A 19561-nucleotide genomic window follows, 5' to 3' on the forward strand; every position below is an offset into this window, starting at 1 on the left:
TATCTCATCTCATTGTTTCCATTTGTTTCTCAAACCATGTACTGTAATATTTATATAAAATTGGGATGATCATAGCTACCCCATAAGTTGTTATTGGTTAAAATGAATTTGTACATATAAAACTTCTGAAATAGCACGTAGCACCTAAAGGCACTCAATACACATCAGTGGTTTTAATTAATATCTGTGCAATGGGTGTTACGGTTTAACGTCACTGTCTCGATTTTGAGTCCTACAATTTGTTGACTATGGTGATTTTTGCATAGCATTTTCTCATAGGTAGTTTCCTTTACAAAGGAATGCTTTTGAAGTTGTGCTTATTCTGTTTTCTTATTGCCACCCAACAATTTGATGGTTACTAAAGTAAATACAAAGATTGCTCCCAAAACACAAACAGACATACTAAAACTAATAGAAAATATTTACATCATCTCAGATAGAGATATTATCTCACTTTTAATTTTTTTAAAGCTGATCAATTAAATTTAGATTGTTTTATCACAGAGTTATTTGAACATCACCAATCTGGTTTCACTTCCCAGCTCTGTCATCTCAAGATATTTAACCCTCATGAAGCCTCCTGACTCTACCTGCCTGGGTTGTTGTGCAGAGTAAATAAGAGCTTTTAAAACAGGGTGAGTTCCCTGTTTTCTGTTGTCCTTTAAACTACAAAATTTTAACTGTGCTTTTAAAACAATTCTTGAATTCTTAATGAAAGAACATCTGCCCACTACTACCAAAAAACAGTGAGGGACAACAGTGAATGCTGTAAATTTAAGAAACTGTGTATTGAGATAATGCATTAATTAAAAATCAAGGGGTATTTCTTTCCATGTAAACCCTTTCATAGATTGCATTGCAGAGGAAATAGGCTATAAAACCAAATGCAGCAAGAGTGGCCTCTGTCACTCTGGGAGTCAATTAATTCTTCTTATTTTCCTTAATTCATATTGGGTGTAGTGATTACCTACTTCAAAAAGGCAGTGACAGCCTTTGAAAAATAAGCTACTACATAAACTTAGAAAGGGGCTACGCCTTGTGAGTCATTCCCAGAGGGCTGACTCTCTTGGTTTTAATTAAAAGTGAAATAAAGCATTCTTTAAGATTATATCAGCTTTTTAAGGGCATAAAAGGTCAATGGTTTGTAAGCATCTTCTTTCTGTTTCTAATGGTGCTGTTTCCCAGATTGAATCATGTGAACAAGGCTCAAATTTCCTTTCAGAGTCTACGGATTCGTGGCAGAGTGGATGTGGGAAGTGGGGCACAGAGTGAGAAGCTACAGTGTACAGAGTGAACGTGATTAAGGCTCCGTGAGAAGATGAGCTTGGATGTGAGAATGCCTTGGGTACAGCCCAGATTCCTCCAATTGCTAGATCAAAACATACACTTTGCAAAATTATTGAGATTATTAGAAACAATAAAGTACCTATGTAAAGTGCCTGGCTACTAATCTGTGCACCATAAAGTGGCTGTTATTTTGTCCACATTCCTGAGAAGAAACATGTAAGGCAAAAATACCACTACACAAGTAGATAGAAAAGAAAAATATCTCATATAAGTACACAATCACATATGGGATTAGACACATGCTGCCTTTTACAGGGAGCCTATAAATGTAATAAAAAAAGGAAAAATATGTGACATTGATTATGATGACAAGAAGGATGGCTGCTAAGAATGATAGAAGGTCTCAGGCCAAACAGCTTTCTTATGACCTCAGGGGATTTGCCTGAGCTGATAAACATTTTCTACCTGATTTGTGATAGCAATAGAAATAAATATACATGAGTTCAAGGCTTTAAAATAGAATACACATATGGGAACAATTAATAATGACTAATGTGGCTAGTGCCTAGATGAAAATTCATTTGCTCAATTTCCCTCGATCATCACAACAATCCTATGAGGGAAACAGCACAGATACAATTATTCTTCTCATTTTCTGATGAGGGAATTGAGGCTCTGAGGGTGGTAACATGTTTAGCTAAAACGCACTTGATTAGTATGGCCAAATGGAAGGCTTCAGACCTAGATAGTTTGGGCACAATCCTTAGCTTCTCTGTGACCTCACATTGCCACTACCTCAAACAAGGGATCTGATATATTTTGCCTCCTTTCCCTCCCATTGTTTTCTAAAGAGTTTTATGTTTAAGTGTATTTACTGCGGACAAGAATGCTCATTCTGTCCCACAGGAGCAAAGAATCACCCTTCAGTGAATATCCCAAGCTAGAAAATTCTTCCCCTGAGTCAGTCACCAAGTACCACCTGTTCTATTTAATAAATAATTCTGAATCCATTTGTACCTCCCTATCTCGATAGTCTCAGTTCAGTTCTTCATTATTTACCCTGCTCTATAATATAATACTAACTAGTTTCCCTGCATTCAAACTTTTCCGACACAGGTGGCAGAGTGAGCTTTTTAAAAATGCAAAGCAGATTGTCTCTTTGCTCAGCTTTAAAACCTTCAACAGCTCCCCACTGCCTATAGGATAAAGTACAAAATCCTCAGCTTGGTAAGTAAGGTCTTCTATGATACATAGCTGCCTTTTTCTCCAACCTTATCACCCACCCAACAGCCCTCAGCCACACAGGTAGTCTGGTAGTCCCAGAAGGCATTGTGTGCTTTTATATACCACGATGCTTAACTTTTTCCTATTTGTTTTACTTGGAACACGTTTCTTCCTTAATCCTACTGATAAACTCAGTGTCTTCATGATAATGCCCAGAAAAACAAGGGCAGAGTTAGGTAATTCCTCCTATGTTTACCTTTAGAGACTTACATGCGCTTCTATTACAGATTAGTTTTGGAATTTATATTTGATTTTGTATTTACAGACTTTGAAACAGTTAAAACATTAAAGGCCCAGTAAATTTCCTGCCACTCTGCAAGGAAAGAAAGTTTGCCAAAGATAAGTTTTAGTATTCAATTTGGAACACACATACCTGCTGACTTTAAAAACCCATTTAAGGGATCCTATAACTTTATATGTGCTGATAGTCTACAGAACTGAATTAAAGGGTTATAATGGAAGGTTTATTTTCTCTTCTCTGAGAAGTAAATTTTGAAGCCTTGATGAAAACAAAATGGCATGTTGTAAAATACGTAGATCTCTATAAAAATACAGGCAGGCTTGCATAGCCCTTCCCCCATACTGCCAACCCTACCATTCAATTCCCTTCACAATTCACTGGACTCACTATTAAGCTATGAATGGAAACAGTCTTTTATAACAGTTCCTTAATAAAAATAAAAAATCATTCTCACCTCAGCCTGAGATATTATTCAGGGGCTCACCATAACTCTGGCATATGATTGAGGTCTTACAAAATAAAGATCTCGCTCTGCATCCCCAAACTCAGAATGGCTTGAGGCTGCCAACATTATGATTTCTACAAAGGTGGTAAATTATAAATGTGGATTCTCTGAGTCCAGCAGAGAATAGTTAGACGTTAGACTTGCAGATGGACCTACGGGAAGATGAATGTGCATTTTCTATAGGTAATGCTTCTTATAAATGATTAGAAATTGATGGCTAGGAGTGGATGGGGCCATTTCTTTGTGTATGTTAATGCCTCTGCAGAAGGGACAGTTGAAGGTCATATTTGCTTCCAACACTATCACTTGTAATAATCTGATTTTAGTTATGCTCAATTAAGTAAGCAGGACGCCCTTAGGTTAAGGCTGTCTCCACACTCTGAGTTTCCACATAACAATCTGAAACCTAACTTAGAAGTGTTATACACAGTAGAGTTTCAGAGAGTCACAAGCAGCTGGGTTTCAGCCAATTTCAGGCAGCCAACTCATCACACCATGCCCAAATAAAGCAGATGTCTAGCTGTAGCCCATCAGGTGATTTCTCTACTTTGCTTCTGTGTACAGGCTATAAAAGGTTGCTTCTCAAACTGCTCAGTGGAGCTCTCTAAACCTCTTCTGGTTGTGAGTGCTGCCTGATTCATGCATTGTTCTTTGCTCAGATAAACTCTATTAAATTTAATTTCTCTAAATTTGTTATTTTAACAGCTACCTAGAGATTAGGTGCATTTGAGAAACTGAGGCCTTTTAGCAGATATATATCACATAGTAAGTAATTCTGCATTTATATGTCTGTGAGATACTTAAGGGGAGAGACCATGTTTTTTTTACCTTTGAATCCCTAACATTAAGGATGATGCCTGGTACCTAGCTGAAGTCCAATGAATATATATCCTTCAGTGAGTGAAGATGTTTCATGATGATATAGTGCTTCACAGTTCATTTCCCATCCAAAACCTGCCAGTATATTTTAATTAGCCTTCATCTGGTTTATCTCAGCCTCTGTTATCAACTGCAAAATAGCAATAATTAGGACCGTTTATGTAAAAGGACAAATAAACATGTGCCATAAATATTGAAAAAGCAGTCAAGAATACTATTCTCCTTGCCCAAGAAATATCAAAAGCTGAATAACTTATTCTCCCTAAGTAGAAAAACCAATTACAACATCAAAAATTACTTTCTTTTTCCAAAGAAAAAGAGATGTACTAGATAAGCAGGAGTCCCACAGAAATCCCATTTATTTTTCAAATTTTAGTTTGATTTCAGGCTCTGCACATTTCTTGTTTCTGCAAGCATTAAAAAGTCAATTCCTCCAAACATAATCTGCAGCCATAGGCACCGTGCCAAGTAATTTAAAGTGCTTTCCCAAGAAAAACTAACAACTTCTCTGTTTCCTTTTAAATGGTCTTACAGAAGTAAATTGTGTGTACAATTAATTCATCCCTGAATGTCTGCTATTAATTCAAAGAACTGAGTTCTTGGGTATTCCCACTGAAGCTCAGAAAATACAGAAAACTGACTCAGGTTGCTTTTGCTGACTCACCTTTATTCTTCTAAATGTGGATTAGGAATTAAACTAATGTAAATGTAAGGATGGTTTCACATGCTAACTTTCCCAGAGCTAGTGCATATTCTAATCTGAAGCCGTAATTGCTGTATCAATATGTGCATGTTTCTGGAATAGACTTCAGGAATTTTTCAAAAGCTCTGAACAAAATATACATCATTAACTACTGCATCCTAAAAATCAGGCATTTCTTCAACATTTTTGGCTGTCTTCTTCAGCTTGCACCTTTGTAAAAGGTTGTCCTATTATAGTAGCATCTTGCACATTGTTGTCGATCCTTGATAAGTATTAGCTAAATAAATTAATATATACATTTTTATAATATCATTTTTAGGGCAAAAGATCCCAGAATATTTTTATTTAACCATGAGTGGTAGTAAGACATAGACCTGTGAAACAGTAGATTGGGTTCCACAACATTACTAGAGTTAGATAAGGGTTTGTCTATCTAATTCTAAGTTCTCATCTACTTCTGAGGGTCTATATGTTATTCAAGAACACAGAGAACAGCACACGGGTAATGGTGTCAAAAACGGAACCAGAATATTTTTACTTTGCCCCTGAATTATTGGCTACATTTCAAGATACAGTGGCTTGTAGAGGTATTTCCCTTTAGAAAAATAAATAATATCTGAAATGAATTACAGAGTCTTTATGAAGAATTGACAGGTGCCTAATGGATTTATAATGTAGACAATCACCATAGACATAGTTTATGGTGAAAGCACAACACAAAGTGAGTTCTAGTTATTATTTGTTTCTATGCATGAATTCATTCATTCATGGAGTTGTTTTATGTACCTACTAAGAACTAGGTAAAGCACAGCTTGAACTATGACTTGTTCTCAAACAGGTATCAGTTTGCTTGTTTGCAAATTTTATTTCCATGTTTATGTATTCATCCAATAATCCTGAGCTCCTGCTAGCCAGATACTGTACTAAGTGTTAGGAATATAGCAGTGCACAAAATAAACACAATTCTACTCATTGAGCTTACAGTGTAGAGGGTGATACAGGCATTTAGTTTGAAAATCACATAAATAAATGTACAATTATAAATTGCTTGAGTCTTATGAAAAATAGAAAGAAAATATATAATAGGGGGCCTGATTTTCTGTTTCAGAGAGCTTCTCTGAAGACGTGCAATTTAAGCTTGGATCTAAGATGACCAGAGGTTAATCAGGCAAAGTGTAAAAAGAGCTTTTCAATTCCAGGGAAAAGCGTATGTGAAACGCTTGAGACTAGAAGAGATTTAGTGCATTTTGTGAATAAAAAGAAGGCCAACATGAATAGTGTGGTTGGCAAAGTGAAATGAGGTATCCAAAAGGCAGGCAGGGGCTAGGTCATGCAGAGCCCGGATGCTATGTTAATGACTTCGCATTGCATCCTAATGCAAAAGGAGATCTGATCTGTATTTTTTACAGATCACTTTGGTTGCATTGAGAATAAGCCTGGAGGTCAACAGTGGAAATGGTGAGAACAATTAAGAATCTACTATAGGTGGGAGATGATGGGGTCTTGGATTAAAGTGGTGGAAATAGTAGTAAAGCAAAGTGAATAAATCTGAGATATTTTGGAGGTAGAATCAACAGGACTTGAAGATGAATTGAATGGTGGATGTGAGGGAAAACAAGGTAGTAAGGATGACTCTCAAATTTTTGGCCTAAACAATATGGTAGATGTATGTGCCATTTACTAAGCTGAGGAAGTATGGAGGAGGAGCAAAGTGGGGTGAAATTAAGATTTTTGGTATCAATGCACTGGTAGTGACAAGGCCATTAAAATAGCTGTCGGTGTGTTTTTGTGTTTTTATGACTGTTTTTCTACAAAGATAAGATAAAGAATAAGATAATGGAAAAAGAAAAAAGGAGAAGGAAGGGGACCAAAATAGAATAAATTGAAAATAGAATTCTCAAAAAGGGGAATGATGGATGGGGGTTGGGGCCTGGTGCATATCAGAATTAGAGAGGGTGTGTCATTTGGAAAAAGAAATTCAACATTGTATTATAATGTTTTTATTTGAAAAATAAATAACTCTATTGTATTCATGATACAGATGACAGAAAGCAAGCTGAAAAGAATCATATCTGGTCGGTTCACATAGAGGTAAACTCTTATCGGCTACTTACTGGTGAATTTTTCAGAAGGGATGCTTCAAAATCCCCAGTGGAGTGGAAGGAAACCAATGTAACTTTTACATTAATAAAAAAGGAACACAGGATAAAAAGAAAAAAAAAATATTTACTGACACAGAGCCAGAAGAAGGGAAGGTATATGAGAAGTCAGGATAATGATAGAGAAAGGATAGAAAAAGAGAAGTGGGTGGAAATTTTTTTCCAGTGTGCAAAAATGGCTAATGGTCTTCCAGGTCAGTCATCATCTGGGTTGGAATCCCAGCTCTGTCACTTACTAGTGGATGATCTTGGGCAAGTCAGGTAACTTATCAAGTCTCAATTCCTCATTTGCAAAACAAAGATAATTATAACATCTACCTCATAAAGTTATTATGAGTATTCAAATATATAATTCATAAGAAGTATTTAACAAAATGCCTGGCACAGAAGAGCTCAATAAATCTGAGCTACCCTTCTGTAGCTGATTATAGGTACATAATTACTAGCAAGTCATTACAGGTATATGGCTCTTCTCACTTCCTTAGGGCTATGGTGACTTTGACCTTTTAGCTTTAAAATGGCAGAGTTCATTGTATTAAGACATAGTTTTAATGATTTGTTAAAAATATAGGTGGATTTAATATTTATAGAGTATTCTGAAATATTATTAGACTTTAATTATTGCAACTTAATAAAAATGCCCTAGCTGATTTACATAGTTATAAATGTGTTTTCTCATTTATTTCTGGAAATGTTAGATGTAATTTAAAACTTGTGATTCAACTCTCCTAGATAGAACAGTAATTGACTTCTAAACTTATTCTTTCAAAATATCAAAAAATAAAGATAATGTTCTTAGCAGACCCTCTTGATATATCCATCTTCACTCTGAATCATTCTAAAGTCTGTATTTTCTCAGTCCTAACAATATTATAAAGATATTCCTGTCTGAAAACATTATATAGACACCCCATTTTGTGTAGGAACGTTACAATTGGGATCTCTGTTTAGACTGAATTGGAACTACCTTGTGGAACACTGAATTCTAATTTTCTTGCTTTCCTCTCTCTCCAACTCAGGCTACTATGAAAAGATGAGGTCTTTTTTGTTATTTTCATATATATGCTTTGGAACACTAACACAGAATTGTGTTCAACTTTCAGACTTAGACTAATTTCTTTACAAAGTTGTTGAAAGACTCAAAACATTCTAAGGTCAAATTTGGACTCCACATTTATTGGCAAGATCATACTGAGGGCAATGCCTTTAACCACTCTGAACGTCTATTTCTTTAAATAGGCTGGGAGCAGTAAATACAAGAATATATATATATGTATACACCTAGCAAGATAACATAATATAAACATTAATTTTATGTTCTGTGTGGCAAGATGGAACCAAGTAATTCTGTAGTATTTGACAAGTTGCTTAAAACCTTAAGGACTCAGTTAAATGGTGATATTAATCTAATATTTTAGTTAAAATATTAAATGGTGAAAATAGTACATATTTCTTAGGCCACATTACGCCTGGAGCAGAGTAAGCACTTATTAAATATTATTTAAAAATATTCAACAAATGTTATCTTTCATCCTTCTGTATGAATGAAATGTTGTTAAATTCCAAAATTAATTGTTCTAGAAAAGTATAATTAATACCTTATTAAAATGTATAGGAACCAGGAATATGTGGAACATCATGTGATCATGTCTAAGTGCTCTGTGATCACTCCAGGGAACAAAACAAAACAAAAAGGCAATGTTCTTAATTTCTCCCATTGCACCAAGGGAACAGCAGAACATCTCTCCAACTTGGGGAAGATGTTTAGTGCAAGAGAAGTAAGCAGAGGCAGATTCTACCCATTCATTCTTGTGCAAGCACATGCAGTTCGAGAAGATGAAGTGAGGAAGCGCATGCAGTACCTGGTCATCTCAGAGTCAGGGAGCAGGCCTAGGTGGTAGTGGGAATAGGGAGCTGAGAGAAGGAAGCTTTTGTCACACTCAACAGGGGAATAGTGCCTGGGAGAAGCAGGCTTATCACATAGTTTGTTCACAGTGCTGTAAACAGGTTCCGGAGGCCTGGTGATACAAGAGGAAGAGAAAGATATGCATGGTTAGTATATACAAGGAACATGTGTGCAACCAGTAGCATTTCACCACATGCAAAAGTAAAAACAACGCCATTTTTCTTGATTTGTTATTAGAAGAAACCCAATTTTTCCACTTGTAACTTTTCTTATAATAAAGACTTTATTCCTCAGACTTTTTTGTGGGTAAATATGGCCCCATGAAAATGTTCAGTCCTATGTGATTTGAGTGCTCTGAAGTGTTCGGTGAACTGGAATAGCTGCTTATAAGGAAGCTCATTTAGCTGGAATTCTTGAAATTTTGTTCTCTCACATTTCCTCCCTTTACTCACCTGGAACCCAGACATGATGGGTGGAGCTTCACTGGTCATCTAAGACCATGAAGCAAACTTGAGGATAAAGCCAAAAAATACACATAAAGGAATATAAAGACAGCACTTGTGTCACTGATGATATGGAGTGGCACTATACTAACTATGGACTAGCTACCTTTGAATTTCTTCTCTGTGGATAAAGATAAACTGTATCGTTCAAGCTAGGATCATTTTTTTTTCTTGTATAAAGGAGACCTAATCTTAACAGATATACTCCTACAAAATTTAAGACTGCACATCTAATACAAAGAAATAAGTATAAATAAGGTCTACTACAAATGTTAATGTATTTAATTATGTTTGGAATCCATCTAATATCTTCTGTATACATAGGAAATGTAAACAATGCTATTTTCTTTCCATATAAATTGGACCTATGACTATTTGGAGAAATCTCTGCATCTTAATTTGAAAATATTATTATACATAAAACAGCAGCTGATCTAAACTGCCAGCACAGAACCTTAGAAGAAAGGATTCAGTGACTTCTTTTAGATCATAAAACATTCTCATGATAATGTCATCTCAGTAATGTTGTTTCTGCCTGGGAGAGCTGATCCAATTTTCTCAGTCTGATGTTGACTCTACAGACTAAGAAAATGTGTTTCCAATTTTCTCCTAGTCCTTTTACCTCAGTAGCACCATATTTTGAGTGAAATTTTCACAATCAAAGTTGGCTAATGGAGATCTTTTAGAAATTCCTGGTTACATTGTATTCAACTGAATAAAGAGAAAATATTTTACTTTCCGAAAATTATAATAAATTCAAGCCAATGAAAATGAGGTCTTGTATTTTGTCCAGGGTTGAACCCTTGAAACTTTTATTTGAATCTTTTCGGAACCATTTTATGAATATAATATTATCATTTGATTCACATATTTAGTAGATTTGGTGTTTGGAACAGGCTTTAATACCTTGGATTTTAGAAGAAGGCTCTTATTTTTTTTTGCTTTCAGTCACCTTCAGGATGGTTTCATAGTGGACCGATACTTGCTAAGCTTAATTCTTCACTTTTCAAAGTCTTATCAACACAGAGAAACAGTTACTGATATTGCAGGTATATTTTACCTTTGTTTCACCTTCTATTTCTTCCCTATTTATTTACTTGTTATTTTGTACATTCACTGGCTAAAGAATAGAGATATCAAATTCAGTTTCTTTTGTTGATTATGAGAACACTTAATATCTCAGAAGATGGGTAGATGAAAAGATACCAAAACATAACAAACCACTTGAAAATTTGACAAAGTCTTCTTGCAATATTGACAAAGTTCTCTTGCAATCAAACAACAACATTAAAAATATCAGTGAAAATCTCCTTTCAAGTGGCATAAAAATGGGGTTCACGTTTGAAGATTTCTGTCTAATGGTGTTATTACAGTGCTAGGATTCTGTCATATATTCTATCATACAGTATGTATATTATGTACTAGAGCACAGTGCAGTATACAGAAAGTACAACACAGGCTACAATCTGAACACAGAAATGGCACATAGTAGGTATTTGGTAAATGTTTCTTTGAATGATTTTTTTTTTTTTTTTAACCATTCTTTGCTGAGGGAAATTTTAAAAAACCTTCTGGTTCTTTCAAGGGAGCCATATGTTACTCTAAATTTTTTAGGCCATTATAAATTCTCACAGGTTATACCAGAAGAACCAGAATCCCAACATCATCATGAACTGACTGGCTTTAAGTACTTCATTAAAGCATGTATGCATGGTTCAACTGCCCTCAAAGGGATAGGTTTCTTGTGTGTTTGAGTTTAGCCACTGCAATGCCTGCCTACAGTTCCTGTGAGAGTCACTCCAATGGGCACAGTGGGCTCCTCACAGACTTCTCAGCCCTGAGTTGCAGAAGGCCTAATACTGGGAGTCAGCATTCTTAGTCTTTCCCTGCACTTATATTCTGTGTGACCTCTCCCCATCAGACAAACAAGAAATGCCGTTTTATAAACCATCACAGATCTGGGTGGCAGAACAGATGCCACTATCACTTCCTGTTCAGTTGGTTAAGGAAGTGCCAAGGGGAAATGACTTTTGGCAGCATGAATCAGCTAGTCATAATTGAAAGGGCCTGCTTGGAACTGCCAGAATGGCCTAGGTCAGAAGGTAGTGAATATGGAAATCCAATCCAAGAGGTCTAACTGTGGATGCCCCCAGAAGGAGGCAAAAGCATTCAAAGATACTGGTACAATCTCTAAGTGAATTTATAAACAAATCATTTATCTTGCTGTCCATTTATAAAGAGCCATAGATAATGACTTTGTTGCTCATCTGCTGAGCCATCAGCATTTATTTGCATATCTATGGATTTATAATTGCAGGTTCTTATAGCATATAATTAGCACACCCTGGCCCTTGGTGATCTCTCTTTTCTCTGAACTCCATTAGCACTTGCTATTTGTTCTATTTCCTTGTCATTTTAAATTGCTAATCCACAATACTGGTATATGTTGGAGGGAGGTGCTTCATCTATACCTTATTCTTAGGAAAACTACCTTGCCTGTAACTGTTCCTTCCCATTTGGACAACTTGCCCCTCCCAAATTCAGTATCCTCTCTAACCAAAGCAGTTTAGACCATTTGATCAGGATTGGGCCCCTCACCTTGCAACCATGATCTGTATGGTGGGACTCGAAAAGAAAAAAAAGAAAGAAAAAAAGAAAAGGCCTAGACCATTTGGATTCTCCTATGGAAGGTGAAAAATGTGAATAAAGGAGAAGAAATGATCAGTTAACAGAATAAGGAAAGGATGCAAACATGGAGAAGGTAGTTGTAGCTGTGTCCACTAATTATAGAGCACTGGAGTGAAGCTCTATCAAATTTTGTTGCTAAAAATGTCTAGAGGTACCTTGAGTCTAGAATAACTGTCTAGGTTCATTCTTTCAACTGGGTTATGAGAGCTCATGCTATTGAATTTCTTTGATGATTCCCATAAGACATTAGTTGTCAATCAACTACCAATATCCCACCATGTCTCCTTATTGGAAGTTAGATCTGATCTCATGTTTGCAATCAGTACAGTGAAAATAAAACAGGTACCTTGTTTATTTTCACAACTCTTTCACATCACCTCAACTAGACTATACCTTCCAAAGCCAACAGACAAAATCTTGGGCCTCTATGTAATTTCATAGTACCTGAGACTAATACCAGACTGATTCTATCTTTAAAAGTTTGATATTTTGTTCATTATAAATTCTTTTGCATTCATTTTATTTTCTAAAATATTTCATTAAAGTATTTTTGTCTTAATTGCTGTTTCTTGGTGTTCCCTTAAATTTTGCACCCAACGTGAATACCTCACTCATCTCACTATAGTCCCGGCCCTGTATCAGAGATAATAAATGTTTAAGACAGTGATAATAATGACTGTGATTGTAAATAGTCTTCATCTGTGTAGCACCTGAAGCGACAAGGTCAAAGGAATATGACTCTCTTCTCTTAGACATAACAATGAGAGTGACTTACACTTTATTGGGTTTTCTAACTCCCTACCAAAGGGCTCTCAAAGCCTTCAGGCTATCTCAGGCAGGGACCTCACCTCATTGTACTGTCTTTATTCATTCACAATGCTCTCTCCTTCTCTAGAATATTAGATCCTGGAGGATCAGGACCAAATCTCCTGTGTCTTTGATTCCTCATTACTTTCCTGAATGCAAGAATGTATTACTGAAGTACTGTCATAGAAAATGAAAGAAACTGTGAAAAACAAAAGTGATCAGTACCTTTTATTCTCTTTTCCTGAGCCAGAACTAAAAGGGGACATCTAAAATTACAAAAAGATGGATTTGGGTCATATATGTATATGATTTTGAGCATAAATTTCTTCGTCATATAGACTAATATGGCTAAATCTGAAGACCTTTTAGATTCTCCAAAGGTTATCCTGCTATGGTCTTCTTTGGTTGCCCTAATGGAAGGGGGGCATCCAACCGCATGCCCTGTATTTGCAGAATATAGAACCAAACTGCATTAATTATAGCAGCTGGGATGTCAAGGGCTCAGATGTCTAAGTATCTAATATATTGCCAGACATAATTGGAGGAAAAAGGATTATAAATTTAAAAGGGTGCCTCATGCTCCTCTTTACAAATAATACACTGTTTATTGGGCCAACGATTTGGAAAAGTATAAGAGGATTGAATTCCAGGGCTGGGCTAATAACTCTTAAGGGTAGGATTTTGGGAAGCCCTAAAAGTAATTAGGGGATAAAAGATAATTAGGATCAGGTTGTGAACTATGTGGCTCAACATGTGAAATGACATTATAAAAATGATTAAGAAAGAGGCTGACTTCTCTTATACTGAACTTTAAGCAGAAAAGTATTAGTCACTTGATTAACATGTTATATGGGCCTTAAAATATGATATAGAGACATCTAGGGAAGAGATTGATCTAGGTGATTTGTAAGAACCTATTTGCCCCCCTAATTCCAAGCACCATTGAATTGAGCACTCAAGAATTTTTACTAGGGAAGCTAGAGTAGATGCCGATTTGCACCACACTTACTTAACTATTTCAAATCTTAGCTTTCTCGTTTATAAAATAATATTTAAAAAGTTTTTTTCTGTATACCAGAAAAATTATAAATTGCAAAATTAGGCACAGATCTAAATTATTATGAGCACCATGTTAAGTACAAGCAAATCGAACTAGGTTTAGATCTGGCTCTTCTAAATTCTACCTTGCATGACCTTCTGCTATTTCTTAACATCCTCATCTGGAAAGTGGGAATAGTAATATCAGCCTAAGGATGACTGTGAGAAATAGGAAGAATGTGCATAAAGCACTTAGCTCAGTCCATGGCACTCACTCAGAGCTCACCAAAAGGGAGCCATTATTATTATCTTGATTATCACTCTTAGACACTTGAGGTCACAAGGATGCACAACCTCAGAAAATGTTGCTCCCCTTTGTGAGAATTCATACAAATAATATTCGTCACCTACTCACTTAGAATCAGTGAGTTCACACAATAGCACTTTCAGGTAATGTGAATTCTCTACAAGAAGGCTGAACAAAAGAAGTAACAATCGATAGCTTTCAGTCTCACAAAAGGTACTACATAGGCACCTTCTAAAGACTCACTTTTGCTCTGTATATTTAAAAGGTAATTGATCCTCTTTAATAGCCCTGGAGGTTGATGATCACTTTCTCTGAACTTCTCATTTATTTTCACTGCCTCTAACAATATAGCAGCCCAAACTCTAATGCCCGATTTGTACCTGGATCTTTATAATGGTTTGCTTTCCTGTATGGCTCACAGCTGTGCTGTCACATCAGATTGTTGGGTCATGAGTAATTTGTTATTAATAATAGTTTAGGTACCACAGTCTGCAATTCTTACGTTTAAAAGTAGAAATTAGGATTGGCTCACTATTTTTTCTATGTAAACGTCACTTTCAGTTATATTTTACTGTGTTTATTGAGGAGTTTATTGGAAGATTGAGGAGAGAAAGGGCAGAGTAAGAGCTGCATCATTTAAAGTTGTTTTGAATATTCAGATGCCTTATTTCCTTAAAAAATGCTTGGGTTTCAACAAAATTGGGCTCTCTCACGGCAGTGGGTTGTAAATGGGTTATAGAGTGCTTCATTGGAATAAGAAGTTGAACATTAATGACCTTGACAATGGTGATTGTCACCAAAGGGAGAGTCATCTCTGTTTTTGGTATTGGGTGAGAGTGTCCAGTTATAGTAGTATTTTTGTGGCTTTCTGAAAGTTGTTTAAACAAATATTGGCTAAGAGTGACAGGGTCAATATTATGGCCAGATCAAGGTGTTTGAGACATGGATTTAAATTGTTTGAGGAAGGTTCAATATGTCCTATACTAGTGTTTAAACTCTTACACTTTTGTAAGCCTGCTTTTAAAGACTTTGTATTGATTTTAAAAAAAAAAATTAATTGATCTCATAGTATAAATATAGGTCTACAAAAAGTCAGGTTAATAGTTAACTAAGAATCTTCATGGAAAAAAATTAAGCATGAAATAAATTGAAGAAATCACATAAAAGATGAGAGACTTGACTACATAAAAATTTGAAACCACTGAAGCAAAAACTCATAAATAAGCAATAATCTGGGGAAAACATTTGCTCAATTATGTTTATCAATATTTTAAAGATGCTCCTACAACTCAATAAGAAATACAATAACATTTTAGTAGAAAACAAAGACAATTAGTATACGATCACAAGAGAAAATACAAATGACAAATACAAGCACGCATATAAATATTTAACCATACTAGGAATAAAAATAACACAAATTAAATGATACATCCCCTTTACCTATTTAAAAAATAAAGGATCTTGAAATTGATAAATCACAATTTAGTTGTGGTATGTTGAAATAGACACTATATTGCTGATGCTATGGAGTGTAAAACCTCCTTAAAACATTTCAAGAAAGGAATTTGGCAATATATTTCGGGAGTTTTAGAAGTAATCCTGTCTTTTGGTTCAGCAATTCTACTCTAGTGTGCTATCTGAAGAAGAAAATAAAAAATATGTCCAAAGGTTTCTATAGAGGAAAGTCATTGTGGTTTGTTATAAGAGGAAAACAGAATAAAACAAAACAATCAAAATGTTCAGCAACAGAAGGGTATGGAATATAAGATATATTCACATGATGGTTTATTGTTTAACCATTAAAGTTAATATTCACAAAACATTTTAATGAGACAGGAAAATGCTTTATTTTATAATGTTGAATAAAGTAGAATACAAAATTGTATATGTGGATGAGGGGACAGCAGGAAGTGAAAGCACCTAATTCTCTTACCATTTCAGAGAGAGACTGAGCTAAGAATACAGGAAAGTAAACACTGTGGGGAGTAGGAATTCTAGTGCAGGTTTGAAAGAGGGTGAAAGAGTGAAAGAGTGAAAGAGGGTGAAAGGGTGAAAGAGAGTGAAAGGAGTGAAAGAGGGCTTTCTGGAAAGTGGTAACAGCACATGCAGATTTAAAGAGGAATCTGCAAACATGTCCCATTTAGGGAGTTTTTTAAAGGTTTGAGTAGATGACAAAATTGAAAAGTTAGGCAGGTCTTGAGTACAATTTTAACATCCATAGTTGATAAGAAGTTATGGAAGACAGTGTTCCTCCTACTAGATGGAATTAAAAGAGTGCAATCATTTTGGCTATTCATTTGTACATTCATTCATTCATTCATTCATTCCACAAATATTTACCAAAAACCTACTTTGTGGCAGGTACTATATACCTAGTACCAGAGAGAGGTACAAGGTATATAGTAAAACAATTTAAAAAATGATCTCTTTGTTTATTGAACAAATATTTTGATTGTAAGGAAATCTGATTGCAGGAACAGAGACTTATTTAAATTACTTTAGGTAACAGGACACATGTCCATGGAAACCCAGAAAAAGCTGCGTGAGAAATATGTAAGAGTGAGATCTAAGGGGCTGGATCTTTACAACTTTCCCTTTAAGATACGCTGTTTCTTTTGTGCTACTTGTTCCTTGTGTCTCAAATTACCACTTTAACTCTAATTTATAAATGAGATACTTTATACTTGATAGCTTCGTCTTTCCCTCAGTTTCTGTTCTGTAATGACATCAGCTGGCACTAGACTCAAAATGGACCATCGGGCCTCCTTTACATCATAAATCACTAGCTTCCCCTTTCACTGATCATTGCCTCGATTGGACTGCTTTTCAATTAAACTTTCCTAACAGAGAATTTGCTGGACTTAGTACACCTTTTTGAGCAAACCACCTTATTGGTTATTGGTTAGCCTCTGGATTGGCATCCTTTGAGCCAAGCACACTCCCTGTCTATTCAGCTCTTGCTAGCGGATGAGTGACCTGGTCTTTATGAGTTTGGTTTGCTTTTTCAGCAGACCTGTGGACAGGGCACAATTGTTCAAGCTGTGTATCCCATTGGTATTTTCAGGTTTGGTCTGTTGAGTATACTCCCCACATCTTCATATTCTTAGTCAGTACTATGAAACAACAGTGTAGAGAAAAAAAGCAAGGCCGTTCCTTTTTGAGAAAAATTTGGAAATAACAAAAGACAAAGGAAAGTGTGAGGAACATTGCAATGGCCCCCAAAGAGAAGGTTTGAAGCTTAATATCACCTACAATTTCTTTCTTTTTATCACGCTGTTAAAATATAACATTACAGAATAAATATTCCACCTCTAAAATAATTCTTTTCTTTCCTCAGAGGCTCGAGGATGATTGACATTGGTAATACCTAAAGCTGCCAAATCTGATAAAGCTTTGAGTTTTAAAATTCATACCCCCACAAGAATTTCTGAATATATTTAGCAAAATCACATTTTCTGAAGTAGAATTCAAAATATTTATTCATCTATATACTTTTGTAGGCCAATTTTACATTACTAAGACAAAGTCTATAGGGGGAAAACTCTTATACCTTTGACTGAATGGATGCTAAGATTGAATATAACAGCAGCTCCCTAGAAGGCAAAATAATGTTCAGATATAATTCTTTACTTATGAACAGGAAGGATAAGGTGGCTTTAACCAAATCACTTAAATGGGTTTCTTTCACATTTCTTGGAAGAGGTACATTTTCCTCTGTTTTTATGTGGCTGTTTCCATTTTGTCTTCTGTGCCTGTTACTGTAAACAGGTTATGAAGATTGTTTGGTGGCCATGAGGGAAGGATAAGACATGCATAAGAACAAGAGATTGTTGTAGTACTGCCTTGCTCTCTTTAGAGAAGGCTCTTTGCTAAGAAGCACTTTTATTGGGATTTCAGACCAAGACAAAGACTGAGGTCATAAATCCCCTTGAGTTGATGGTTCACATCCTATTAAAATTTACATATATTGGTACTTTCTTCCAACCCTAAACATTAGAAAGTCCCTGGTTTCCATCAGAGTCTAACTCCTACTTTCTCCATAAAGTCTTCTGAGTACACCTCATTATAGATTTTTCTCTCTTCTTAACTCTCATACAGTATTTCTTCATGATTGCCACTGGGTTTTGTACTTTGATATATTTTAAATAATAGTAACAACTCATATATATCTTGGGAACTTACTATGAGGCTGGCCCTGTGCTACATATGCTATATATATTCGATGTCATGTAATCCTCCCATGAAACCTAAGATATATGTAATACTATTATCTGCAAATGTTGACATTAATTTGCCCCTCCTCACATACCTGACTTGTGAGTGGTAGGGCTTGGCTTTGAACCCAGATTGTCTGGGTTCAAACCACTAAGTGTTTCATTGTCATTGTTTTAAACTCTTTCTCTAGCATATACTTGCCCTCAGTGATCTGAATATCTTTCTTGGTCATATTAGCAATTATAGTTCCTATTTTAAAGGCAATAGAGAATAGAACAGATAAAACGAACTGTGAGTCTGACTATCTAGATTCAAGTCCGGCCCCATTCCTTTAAGTCATGTGATCTTGGGCAGGTTGTTTACCTCTATGCCTCAGTTTCCTCCCCTAACACCCAGGAATAGTGCTTGTCTCTTAGGGCCTTATGAGTATTAGGTGAAATGATGCATGAATAGCACAGTGTCTCGAAGAAAATCAGTAAATGTTTTGGCTACTATAGATATTTAAATAGGAAATCCAGCTGTAGGCCATCTGGTTTTATACATCTCTCTCTTGTCATGTCTGTGGATGTGAATTCATTCATGACAGATGATTTCCTCTTATGATGACAAAACCATATTTCTGGCCATGTCTAGGGTTGCAAGATTTAGCTAATAAAAATATAGGATGTCCAGTTACATTTCTATTTTGGAAACATAACAAAACTTTTTTAGTATAAATACGTGACTATTGCATAAGGCACATTTATACTGAAACCTATTCATTGTTGATTATTGTTCAAATTCACATTTAACTAGGCATCCTTACTTGGCAACCTGCCAGCCCCATCACCTTGCAAGTTTCCCTACATTGCTAGTAACCTGCCTTCCAGCATATACATTTATTCTGTAATAAAATTTACTTGTTTACTCTGATTCCCTCTTTAGTTTGCTATGTTCTTTTATTTATTTTTAAAATTTATTTATTTAATTATTATTATATTTTGAGACATATTCTTGCTCTGTCACCTAGGCTGGAGTGCAGGGTCGCAATCTCAGC

At 35.6% G+C, this 19561-nt stretch overlaps 1 protein-coding gene across 23 annotated transcripts in view; it reads right to left on the reverse strand.

Annotated features, from left to right (window-relative positions):
* The window catches only part of DLG2 (discs large MAGUK scaffold protein 2), a 2222296-nt gene that overhangs the window by 465075 nt on the left and 1737660 nt on the right, over positions 1-19561 (reverse strand). For 18 of the 23 annotated variants that reach the window (XM_008020345.3, XM_008020348.3, XM_073019907.1 and 15 more), the window contains one exon: positions 8921-9076. The exons of the other annotated variants lie outside the window; for them this stretch is intronic. In XM_008020345.3, the coding sequence (XP_008018536.1) occupies positions 8921-9076 (156 nt within the window). The remainder of the gene's footprint in view (positions 1-8920; positions 9077-19561) is intronic. 23 annotated transcript variants of the gene reach the window in all.

The sequence above is a fragment of the Chlorocebus sabaeus genome, chromosome 1 (assembly GCF_047675955.1).
Source record: "Chlorocebus sabaeus isolate Y175 chromosome 1, mChlSab1.0.hap1, whole genome shotgun sequence".
Taxonomy (NCBI): Eukaryota; Metazoa; Chordata; class Mammalia; order Primates; family Cercopithecidae; genus Chlorocebus; species Chlorocebus sabaeus.